The sequence below is a fragment of the Ahaetulla prasina genome, chromosome 5 (assembly GCF_028640845.1).
Source record: "Ahaetulla prasina isolate Xishuangbanna chromosome 5, ASM2864084v1, whole genome shotgun sequence".
NCBI lineage: Eukaryota > Metazoa > Chordata > Lepidosauria > Squamata > Colubridae > Ahaetulla > Ahaetulla prasina.
In genome coordinates, this window is record NC_080543.1 from 822,414 (window position 1) to 833,110 (window position 10,697).

Genomic DNA, 10,697 nt, shown 5'->3' on the forward strand with positions numbered 1-10,697 from the left:
GGTCACGTGACTCCAGGGGAGCCCCGCCCCTTCGTCTCGTGCCGCCGCCCCACCCGCAGTTCCCGGAAGTCCCCGCCGCGTCACCGGAAGCCGGAAGGAGGCGAGGCGCCAGCTGAGGGGGCTCGCCAGGGTCTCCCGTCCCCTCGGCCGGAGGAGGAGGAGGAGGCGCCGCAGCAGCGAAAGCCGCAGAGCCGCGAACGCCCCCCCGCTCCCCCCCCGACGCCGCCATGGGCTGCTGCTACAGCAGCGAGAACGAAGCCTCCGACCAGGTCTCGGCCCCGCCCCGGGGAGGGGAGGAGGAGGAGGAGGAGGAGGCCGGGTCCCCTCCGGCGGGTCTGGGGAGCTTCGCGGCCTAGTGGGCTCCCCGCCTCCCTCACGGGCCGGGGGAGCCGGCTGGGGGAAGGGGCGCCGCCGGGGGAGGCGGGGTCGAGGCAGGCTGTTCCTGGGGGGGGGGAGCCAAGGGAAGATTCCCCCCCCACTCCCTCCAGCCCCCCCCCGCTCTCCCCCTCCCTTCCCCTCTGCTCTTATGTGGGGGAGGGGGGCCTCTCTGGGTCTGGGGAATCCGGAAAGGGTCTCTGTGGAGGTGGTGGGCGGCAGCGCTGGCGGGGCTCGGGGAGGGGTGGGGGCTCGGCGGACAACGCAGGACGGAGGACGGAGGGTCTGGGGCAAAGGGAGGCTTGGAGCCTTTTGTGGGGTCCCCTCCGGCCTCTGAGCTGCCTGGTTTGCTTGCAGACGTTTCATGACCCAACTAGGGAACAACATCAGTGCTAGAAAAGAGTGGGCTTGTGGAGAGGAGGAGGAGGAGGAGGAGAACGACTATGGGGTCCTTGGTGCTCTCTGACCTTGGTGGGTTCCTTGCAGATGTTTCATTACCCTACTAGGGAACATCATCAGTGCTAGGAGGAAGGAGGGATTGCGGAGTAGAGGGGGAAGAGAAAGAAGGGGAAAAAGGAAGAGACAGAGAAAAAAGAGGACGACCACGACTGTGGTGGTTTTCTTGCAGACGTTTCATGACCCAACTACGGAACAGCATCAGTGTTAGAAGGGAGTGGGGTTTGTTCTCTGTTTCTATATAAGCTGTTTGCCCTGCCAGTGTTGGTGGAAGTGTAGTTTTCTCCTTGCTAGTTCCTTGACTGGGGTATTGTTTTTTGCTTAATTGTCTGATGTCAATCCCGGCTTATCTGGATGTTTCCTCTGATGATGTTACCTAGTTGGGTCAGAAAACGTCTGTGAGAAGACCATGAAGCTCAGAGAGCACCAAGGACCCCACAGTTCAGCCCTGAGTGCGCACATTCTCTTCTATTTATTTGTTGTGCCTGCAGTTTTCTTGGCAAGATTTCTGGGCTGGTTATTTTGCTCCTCCTCATCCTCCTCCTGGCTAGGGAGGGAGGGAAGGGAAGGGCTGCCCCAAAGCCACCCAGCCGGCTTCCCCGCCTAAGGGAGGGCCAGAAAGGCCACTCTTCCTGTTCCCAATCTGGGACCTTTAGTCAGGACCTCAAACTGGCTGCCTTCAACCTGAGTCCTGGTGATTGCCTGGAGGAATCCCTGCAGGTTTCTTGGCAGCCGGCTTTGGGGTTGGTTTTGTCATTGCCTCCCTCCTGGGATGAGAAAGTGAAAGATTGAAAGTCACCCAGTTAGTTTCCTGTCCAAGGCAGGACTAGAACTCAAGCCCCCGTTTCTCTAGCCTGATGCCTTACCCCCTACTACCCCAACTGGTGTTCTCCCTTTACTTTACAGAGGGCCAGCTTTGTTTTGTTTATATTTATTGATATCCTGCCTTTATTATTGTTATAAATATCTAAAGGCGCAAATATCTTTGAGTCATTTTTCCTCTTTTCCCCGCAACAACCGTCCTGTGAGGTGGGTTGGCCTGGGAGTGGCAGGCGCAAAGCCACCCAACTGGCTTTCCTGCCAAAGGCAGGACTAGAACTAGATCAGCCTAAAGTCACCCAGCCTGCTTTCATGCATAAGGCGGGACTAGAACTCAGAGTCTGCTGCCTTAACCACTAGCTCCAGAGTGGTTCAGAGTGAAAGCCAGCTGGCCGACTTTGGAGCAGTCACTCTCTGTTAGCTCAACCTACCTCAAAGGGTGGTGGTGGTAGGAAAAAGAGGCGAGAGGTTTGCTGCTTGAATTATGTATAAAAAGGTGGGGTAAAAGTATAATTTTAAAAATGATGAAACATTTAATCGAACTGCCAAGCTCAGAGCTCAGGCCGACAGCCCATAATTTTAAAAATGTCAGAATAGAATAGAATAGAATTTATTGGCCAAGTGTGATTGGACACACAAGGAATTTGTCTTGGTGCATACGCTCTCAGTGTACATAAAAGAAAAGATACATTTACAACACAATTGATGGTCAATATATCAATATAAATCATAAGGATTGTCAGCAACAAAGTGACAGTCATACAGTCATAAGTGGAAAGAGATGGGTGATGGGAAGGATGAGAAGATTAATAGTAGTGCAGATTCAGTAAATAGTTTGACAGTGTTGAGGGAATTATTTGTTTAGCAGAGCGATGGCCTTCGGGGAAAAACTGTTCTTGTGTCTAGTTGTTCTGGTGTGCAGTGTCCATTGTTCGCCCATTAAAAATTGTGCGCAGGACAGTAACGGCATGATAACAGTTAATGGCCGAACTGGTTTTTTGGAGGTGATTTGAAAGCTTCCTTCCAGTTGGGAGGTTGCTGGTTCTTCTGCCTTGCAGAAGTTTCCTTGATACGGGCCGTCCTTCACTTACGACCACAATGGAGCCCAGCATTTCCATTGCTAAGTGGGGCCGTTGTTAAAGTTACCCTGTGGCAAGATGGGCAGCCAATCAAATTTCAACATAAATGGGTTTTGCCTCATTTTGTAACCTTTCTTTTTCCAGTTGTTAATTGGATTGTGGCAGTTGCTAAATTAGTAACCTGACTGTTGAGGGAATCTGGCTTCCCGCTGACTCGCCTTGTCAGAAGGTCACAAGACGTGATCCAGATTCACGGTGGTTACTTAGTAGGATAACGAAGGTCACGGGATCAAAATTCAGGTGCTTCGTAAGTGACACCTGTTTATGACGGTTGCGGTGTTCTGAGGTCACCTTTTGTAATCTAACAAAGTCAGTGGGGAAGCCGGATTCCGCACTGGTTCATTTAACAACGGTGGCAAGAAAGGTCATCAGATGGGGCAAAACTGACTTGGCAACGGAAATGGTGGTTGTAAGTCGAGGATGACCTGTTGGTGGTGAGCGAAAGGCCGAGGAAAGTCCCAGAGCCAAAGAGAGATGCTCTGGAGCAGAGCTTTTTCCCCTCCTTGTAAACATATTGGAGAGTTCCCGAGATGGCAGAGTTCCCACTGGCGAATAACCGAAATAGCCGGCGTGGGCCAGGATGTGACTGGCAGCATCAGGCTGGTCAGTGGTTCCTCCCAGCTGCAGAGGAGAGCAAAGGGCTCCTTCGTGGTCACGTGAAATGCCATCGGCCGGTGGGAACCGGAAAATTCTTCCGTCCCTTAAGGGAAGTTGGCAGAGGGAGGAAGGCAGGACTGATGACCAGAAAGAAGGGGGAGAGGTCTGTCTCTAGGGTGTCCTTGGTGACCTCTGAGCTGGCTGCTTTTCCTGCAGACGTTTCACGACCCAACTAGGTAACCTCAACAGTGCTAGAAAGGAGGGGTTTTTGCTAGTGGCTTGCCTTGTCATTGTGGGTGGAAGTGGTCATGGCGGTTTCTTGTTTAGGCCGTTTACGGTTTGTTTGTCTGAGTTGGTAGTTCCTTGACTGTCCCACCCACAGACAGGCAAGCCACTGATCAATAGATAAGCAGGAAGCAAATCCCCCCTCCCTTCTGGCACTGATTCGGTTCCCCAGTTGGGTCATGAAACGTCTGCAGAAAAACCAGCAAGCTCAGAGAGCCCCAAGAACTCCACAGTCCCTCTCCATCTTCCCTTCTCCTCTCTGCAAATCCCTTGTAGCCCTGATGAGGTTACCTAGTTGGGTGGTGAAACGTCTGCAAGAAAGCAACCAACCTCATAGAGCACAATGGACCCCACAGCAATCTTTCTCCTCCCCCCTCCCCCCTCCCTCCTCCCCTCTGCAAACCCCTCTCCTTCCTAGCCCTGATGAGGTTACCTAGTTGGGTCATGAGACGTCTGCAAGAAAACCATCACGTTCAAAGAGCACCAAGGACCCTTCATTTCAACCTTGAGCTACAAATATTCTCTTCTACCAAGAAGCTTGTCTTTTGGACCCTGTCCAGGAGGGATTTGGGAATGCCTGCCGGGTTCTGCTTGCTCCTCCCCAGACTGACTTCCTCCTCCTTGTTCTGTCATTTGCAGGGGGAGGAGTCCAAGCCCCTGCTGCCCCCAGCCTCCAGCCCACCCAACAAGTCCATGAATGGAATGGAATCCTGCTGCACTCTGCCTTCAGCCCGGACGGACGAGCAGGCGCTCCTCTCCTCCATTCTGGCTAAGACAGCCATGTAAGTCTTTGGTCTGGGGCACGTGGGGGGGACTAAGCTTTTATTGGTTTTTATTAATTAAATTTACATGCCATCCGTCTCTCTCTCCTGAGTGACTCTGGGCAGCTTCAAAAGAAGAAAAGCATAGGTATAAAAACATTGGAAAAACATTAAAAGGACTGTCCCCATAAGCCAGGATGTGGGGTTAGTTAAACTAAGCAGCTGCTTATTCTGGGGGACCCAGGTGAATTGAATTAATTTCCAGGGGTACCTCTGGGTACTGGTTGTCCTTCATCCTTTCTGTTAGTATCATTCACTGCAAAATCAGCCAGATGATCGGACTGGGTTTGGCATTTTTATCCGCCTTTCGAATCCTTCCCAAGTGGGGATGTTTTGACGGTGTTACAGGGATCATCACAGGATGTCGGCTGATAGGGATATTTTCAATGCCAAAATAATACTCAGAATGTAGTTTTTCCTTCATCCCTTCTTTTGTTGTTTTCATGTATTAAATCTGTCTGACACCCATCCCACTACCAAGCGACCCTCGGAGGCTTAGAAATCTCATACGAAGAGAAGTGGAAGCGTTAGAGGTTAAATAAACCGAAATTAAGTTAAGGACTGGAATACTGCAAGGTGGAAGTGGGAACTTCTTCCTGGTCCACTATCCACCCTCTTCCGCCACGTAACGTCCCCAGGCCACTTGGCCAAGCCCGGTTTTGAGGCTCCGAGTGTGCCAAGGCCTTGGGGGGTGGAAGAGACCGTCCCTTGCTGAAAGCCTTGGGCTCTTGGCCCTTCCAGGCCCATCTTCCACAGGTAGCCCTTACCCAGCCCTGAGCCGTGGCCTGCTTCTGCCCATGGTTCTGGTTTGGGCCCAAGGGCTGTAGGATGATTTGTGCGATCCTGAGGGAGGCAGGTGGAGAGTGGCTTTCTCTAACCCCTAGGTACTTCTGCCTTTTTGCAGCAACATCATTGATGTTTCAGCCGCAGATCAGCAGCAGATGGAGCAGCACGAGTACATGGACCGAGCGCGGCAGTACAGGTACGGGGGCCCTGGGCAGTGGCGGGGAGGGAGAAGACTGGCGCTGCTGGGTGGGGGCTCCTTAACCTCCCTTAGGCAGCCTTGCCCTGAGATCACAGTTGTAAGTAGCCTTGACTTGCATCTTCCTGCGTGCATTTTACAACGGCGCTGAAAAAGTGACTTACGACTGGTCTTCACCCTTATGACCATCGCAGCCTCCCCATTCTCACATGACATGTATGAACAATGGTTGCAGCCTGCTGGGCTCCTTCCCAGCCAACGGGGCAAAGCCAGCTTCACTTAACACAACTGCAGTGATTCGCTTAACTGGGGGGAAAGTGGTAAAATTGGGTGCAACTCACTTAATGTCTTATCACTTAATGTCCTTTAACCGCCTTGCTTAGCAACAGAAGCGGCTGCTGCCATTTGTGGTTGTAAGTCAAGGACTGCCTGTAGATCTGTTCTCTAACAGAGCATTCACACAAGCCGGGCCAGGCAGCTGTTGCTGTCAATCACAGGTGGGGGAGGGGGCAGATCACCTTCCAGGGATTGGGGAGGGGGCTGTTTCAGCCCCAAGGCTTGGGAGAGTCCGAGCCCCCTTTCTGGGGGAGCTGCTGCATCAGACTCAGTTTCTGGTTCCGTTCTTGCAAAATCACTTTCAGCCACCCCTTCCTTGAGAGCCCACAGGTCGGTTTCACACCTCGTCTTACAACAGTTCATTTAGTGGCTGTTCAGGGTTACAGCGGCGCAAAAAAGGGACTTGTGACTGTTTCTCACACTTAGGATTGTTAGGATTGTTTCTCTCACGCGTTGCAGCGTCCCCAGGGTCACGTGACAAATTCAGACACTTGGCAACTGGCTCATAGTTATGACGATCCTAGTGTCCCGAGGTCACGTGATCCCGTTTAGCGACCATCTGACCAGCAATGGGGAAGCCAGATTCACTTAACAACCATGTTATTAGCAGCTGCAGTGATTCACTGAACAATTGTGGCAAGAAAGGTGGAAAAATGGGACAAACTCATTTAGCAAATGTTTCACTTAGCAGCATGAATTTGGGGCTCCATTGTGGTCGTAACTTGAGGGCTGCCTGTACTTAAACCGGCTGTCTAGCCTATTCAGTCCTGGAGACTGAAATTCCCGATGCTCCTTAAGAGGAAACAACGCACCAGCCGTGGGGGGGGGGTGCAGATCAGAATCGCCTGGTGATTTGGTTCAGTTCAGCCCCTGGTCGCAAGTGGAGAATTGTAGGCACAATTGTGGGCCTTCTGGGGCTGCCCCTGGTCACTCCATCCCTCTCTCCCCCCCTTCCTCCCCCCTCCCCAGCACCCGGCTGGCCGTGCTGAGCAGCAGCCTCACGCACTGGAAGAAGCTCCCTCTGCTGCCCTCGCTGACCAACCAGCCGCACCAAGTACTCGCCAGTGACCCCGTGCCCTTTGCAGACCTGCAACAGGTAGGTGGCTTGGCCGGCGGAATTAAGCCACGCCGGGCATCTCCCCTTCTGTGAGGCAGAGGGGCTCCCTCTGGCTTTCCTCTCTGAAGCAGGAACAGGCAACAGCTCCCATGTGCCCCAGCCGGCCTGGCAAGGCTCCCTAACCCCCCTCTGCTTCCCTGGGCTCTTGGACTTTCAGCTGCAGGAGCAGGCTGGCTCCATCCCTTGGGGCTTAAATACCAGTATCTTCTGCATTTTATATATAATGTATATATCTTTTTTTATCCACTTTTATTTTAAAAATAACTAAAGGTGATGAACATACATAATATTCCTTTCTCCTCTTATTTTCTCCACAACAACCCTGTGAGGTAGGTTGGGCTGAGAGGGAATGAATGGTCCAAAGTCACCCACCTGGCTTTTATTAGGTATTACCTAGGATGGGACTAGAAATCGCCATCATGATGATTGGCCCAAGATCACCCAGTGGACTAAAGCAGGACTAGAACTCATCATCTCCTGGGGGTTGGCCCAAGTCACCTAGCTGGCTTTCATGCCTATGGCAGGACTAGAACTCACTGTCACCTGCTGATTGGCCTAAAGTCACCCAGCCTGTCTTAATAGGACTGTTCTTAGTTTGTCAATTAGCAGCAGCAATGGCGCTTAGACTTATCTACCGCTTCACAGGGCTTTACAGCCCCCTCTAAGCGGTTTACAGAGTCAGCCTCTTGCTCCCAGCCATCTGGGTCCTCATTTTACCAGCTGGGAAGGACGGAAGGCTGAGTCAACCGTGAGCCAGTGAGGATTGAACTCCTGACTGTGGGCAGAGTCAGCCTGCAATGCTGCACCCTAAACACTGGGCCACCGTGGCTCTTAGGGTGTCGCTTACTGTTCAATTCTTTGTCTGAGTTGGTAGTCCCTTGATTGGGGTAACAGGGACAGGGACAGCTACTATATATAAGCAGAGAGCAACCCTCCTCCCTTGTAGCGCTGATGATGTTACCTAGTTGGGTCATGAAACGCCTGTAAGAAAGCAGCCAAGTTCCAAGAACCCCAAAGACCCCACAGGAGTGCCAGCATCCCGGCAGAAGCCTCTCCTCCATGGCTGGGGGGGATGGGTAGAAGCTTCTCCCAAAAGCCTCCCCCTCCCCCTCATCTCACGTCTGTGCCCCCTTCCTCTAGGTCTCCCGGATAGCTGCCTATGCCTTCAGTGCCCTCTCCCAGATCCGCGTGGATGCGAAAGAAGAACTGGTGGTGCAGTTTGGGATCCCCTGATGCCCGTCCTCTCGCCCGAGTTTGGGTTTTCCTCCTCCACTTTTAATTTCTCTCCTCCCCACCACTGGATCGACACCGCAGTGGACCTCGCACACCAGAAGGGACACTGGATCTGTTATCTGGCCACAGGGACACTTAACGTGTGGAGAGCCGAGGCTGACAAGACCCGTCACTTGGCGCCCTCCTCCTCCTCCTCCTCCTCCTCCTCCTCTTCTCCCTGGCTTGGCAAGGCAGTGCCCGGTCGGGCACCAGGAGGAAGGTGACTCTGGGACTCACGCCGGGGGAGGGGTGGGCGGGCGGGCGGTGGGCTTCATTTACCTTTGTGGTTGTGGCTCTGGAATTTTGACTTTGTGCGGGAGAGGATGGGATGGAGGGAGACAAGCAAGCCAGGGGGGGGGGCTTTTGTTCTTCCCCCCCCTCCCCTTCTGGCTGAGCTGGATTGTTCCCTTCCATCACCTGATCTTTGATTGTTTTAGAGTGGGTGGGGAAGCAGCCCTGGTGAATTAGAGCTTTTAAGGGCTTTGGAAGTGAAGCCTTTCGACCTTAGCCTCCTCCTCGGTCTGTACCCCTCCCCTCTTTTACCTCGCTGAGCTGTCATTTTAATTTTTTTTTTTTTTTGGTTTTGCTAAAGTAGGTTAAGAAAAGTATAAATATATTCATCCGAGCAAAGGCCTTCTCTTTATTTGACTGGAAGCGGAAGGGTGGAAAGACTGTTTTATACTTCATGGTGAGCCCTCCGCTGGGACAGTTTTGGTCACCCCGGCAGAAAGAAAGAGGTGGAGACTCTGGAAAGAGGGCAGAGAAGAACAGCCAAGACGATGAGGGGGCTGGAGGCTAAAACGTAGGAAGAACTCCTGCAGGAACTGGGCCTGGCTAGTCTAGGGAAGAGAAGGAAGGACCAGGGCAGACAGGAGAGCATCTTCCAGTATTTGAGGGGCTGCCCCAAAGAAGAGGCGGGGGGGGGGGGTCAACCTCTTCTCCGAGCAGCAGAAGAAATAACAGATGGAAGCTTAACCACGAGATCCAACTGAGAATTAAGAGGGGATTTTCTGAGGGAACAATTGAGCCGTGGGATGGCTTTCCTTCAGAAGTTGCGGGTCACTTAGCAACAAAGATTTCTGGGCTACCTTGTGGTAGTAAGCCAAGGGCTCACCTGATGTGATGGGGTCAAGCAGAAAGAATAATCGATGCCAGTGGTTCACTGACCCCCGGGGGCCCGTGAGCTCACAAGGGGCCCGCCGTGGCTGGAAGAAACGTTGGGCTTTCAGCCTTGAGTCTCCATGGCTACAGAAGGCGCTTGAAGGGGCTCCACAGTGAAGGAGAGGCCGAGGACCACTGACCTGCACCACCAAGTGCAACGTACAGGTGACATGGCAGGCGGAGCACAGCTCCAGGAGAACCGGTGGGGAGGGAAGAGGGTGGTGGGCTGCTTGGGCCCCATGGCAGGAAGGGCTGAAGCAAGGGGGGGGGCAGGGGGCCGAATCGACCTTCACTGATGGGTGCCTTGAGGCCATCCAGCCTGAGCACACGGCCCCCTCAAGTGGAGCTGAACTTCCCTAATGGGAGGTTTGGGAAGAAGGGGGGCTTCTGGGGGCTGCAGGTAGAGTGTGACGGTAGCCTTGGAAGCCTCTTGCTGTTTCTTTTCCCATTCTGCAGCACTGGGCCCAGCGGTGGGTCCTTGATGCTCTCTCAGCTTCTAGCTTATTGGCCCCCACGCTCCCTTTAGCCCTGAAGATGTTCTCTCGCTGGGTCATGAAACGTCTGCAAGAAAATCACTCAGGCTGAGGGAGCATCAGGGATCCCACTGTCGTCCTCCGCCGCAAACCTTCCTTGCAGCATGGATGACGTTCCCTAGTTGGGTCATGAAACACCTGCCAGAAAACGACCACGGAGCTCGGAGAGCACCAAGGACCCCCCAGTTCAACCCTGAGCTACAGAAATTCCCTCCTATTGGGGTGTCTTTTTTTTGCCTACTTTATCCTTGAGCAGTTACAACACTGAAAAAAAAGGTGACTGATGTTATAGCTAAGATACAACTAAGGAGAAACCTCCTAACAGAGCAATCGACCATTGGAAGTTGTGGGGGGCCCGTCACTGGAGGCTTTTAAGGAGAAAGATAACCACCATTTGTCTGAAATGATAGAGACTCTTTTGCTCGAGCGGAGGGGGCGTTTGGACTAGATGACCTCCAGGGTCCCCTCCAGCTCTGTTATTCTATGGCCTATGAAACATTTCCCATTCTTCATTCGCAACTGACTGAAAAAACACCCATTTGGGACAGAGATCATTTCCTTTTGCACAGAAACATCTCTGCGGATGTATCGGGTTGCCGAAGCCCAGTTCCTTCGCCATGGGAAGAAGCTCGGCATGTCTGGGTGAAAAGATCGGACGGGCCCTTTGACCGCCCACCTGTATTCTGGAAGAAGCAGCCAAGGCTCTCACCCCGTCTCCTCTCGCCCCGTCTCCTCTCGCCCCCCCTCCCACATCTGTGCACCCCTGGCTCTCGTGCCCCCCCCAGCCCCCCGCAATTCACCAGG

At 53.2% G+C, this 10,697-nt stretch overlaps 1 protein-coding gene across 1 annotated transcript; it reads left to right on the forward strand.

Annotated features, from left to right (window-relative positions):
* The first annotated feature begins 68 nt into the window (after positions 1–68).
* LAMTOR1 (late endosomal/lysosomal adaptor, MAPK and MTOR activator 1) lies at positions 69–8,818 on the forward strand. Its single transcript, XM_058185306.1, has 5 exons — positions 69–269; positions 4,311–4,453; positions 5,397–5,474; positions 6,780–6,906; positions 8,068–8,818. The coding sequence occupies exons 1-5, from the start codon at positions 228–230 to the stop codon at positions 8,158–8,160; spliced, it is 483 nt and encodes a 160-aa protein (XP_058041289.1). The 5' UTR covers positions 69–227; the 3' UTR covers positions 8,161–8,818.
* Positions 8,819–10,697: the final 1,879 nt, after the last annotated feature.

What these genes read in the sequence shown, in the direction of transcription:
- LAMTOR1 (XM_058185306.1), top strand. Translation starts at nt 228, where the DNA reads ATGGGCTGCTGCTACAGCAGCGAGAACGAAGCCTCCGACCAG. An exon ending in AGAACGAAGCCTCCGACCAG is followed by an intron (nt 270 to 4,310) that starts GTCTCGGCCCCG and finishes TGTCATTTGCAG; the next exon opens with GGGGAGGAGTCCAAGCCCCT. An exon ending in GACCGAGCGCGGCAGTACAG is followed by an intron (nt 5,475 to 6,779) that starts GTACGGGGGCCC and finishes CCCCCTCCCCAG; the next exon opens with CACCCGGCTGGCCGTGCTGA.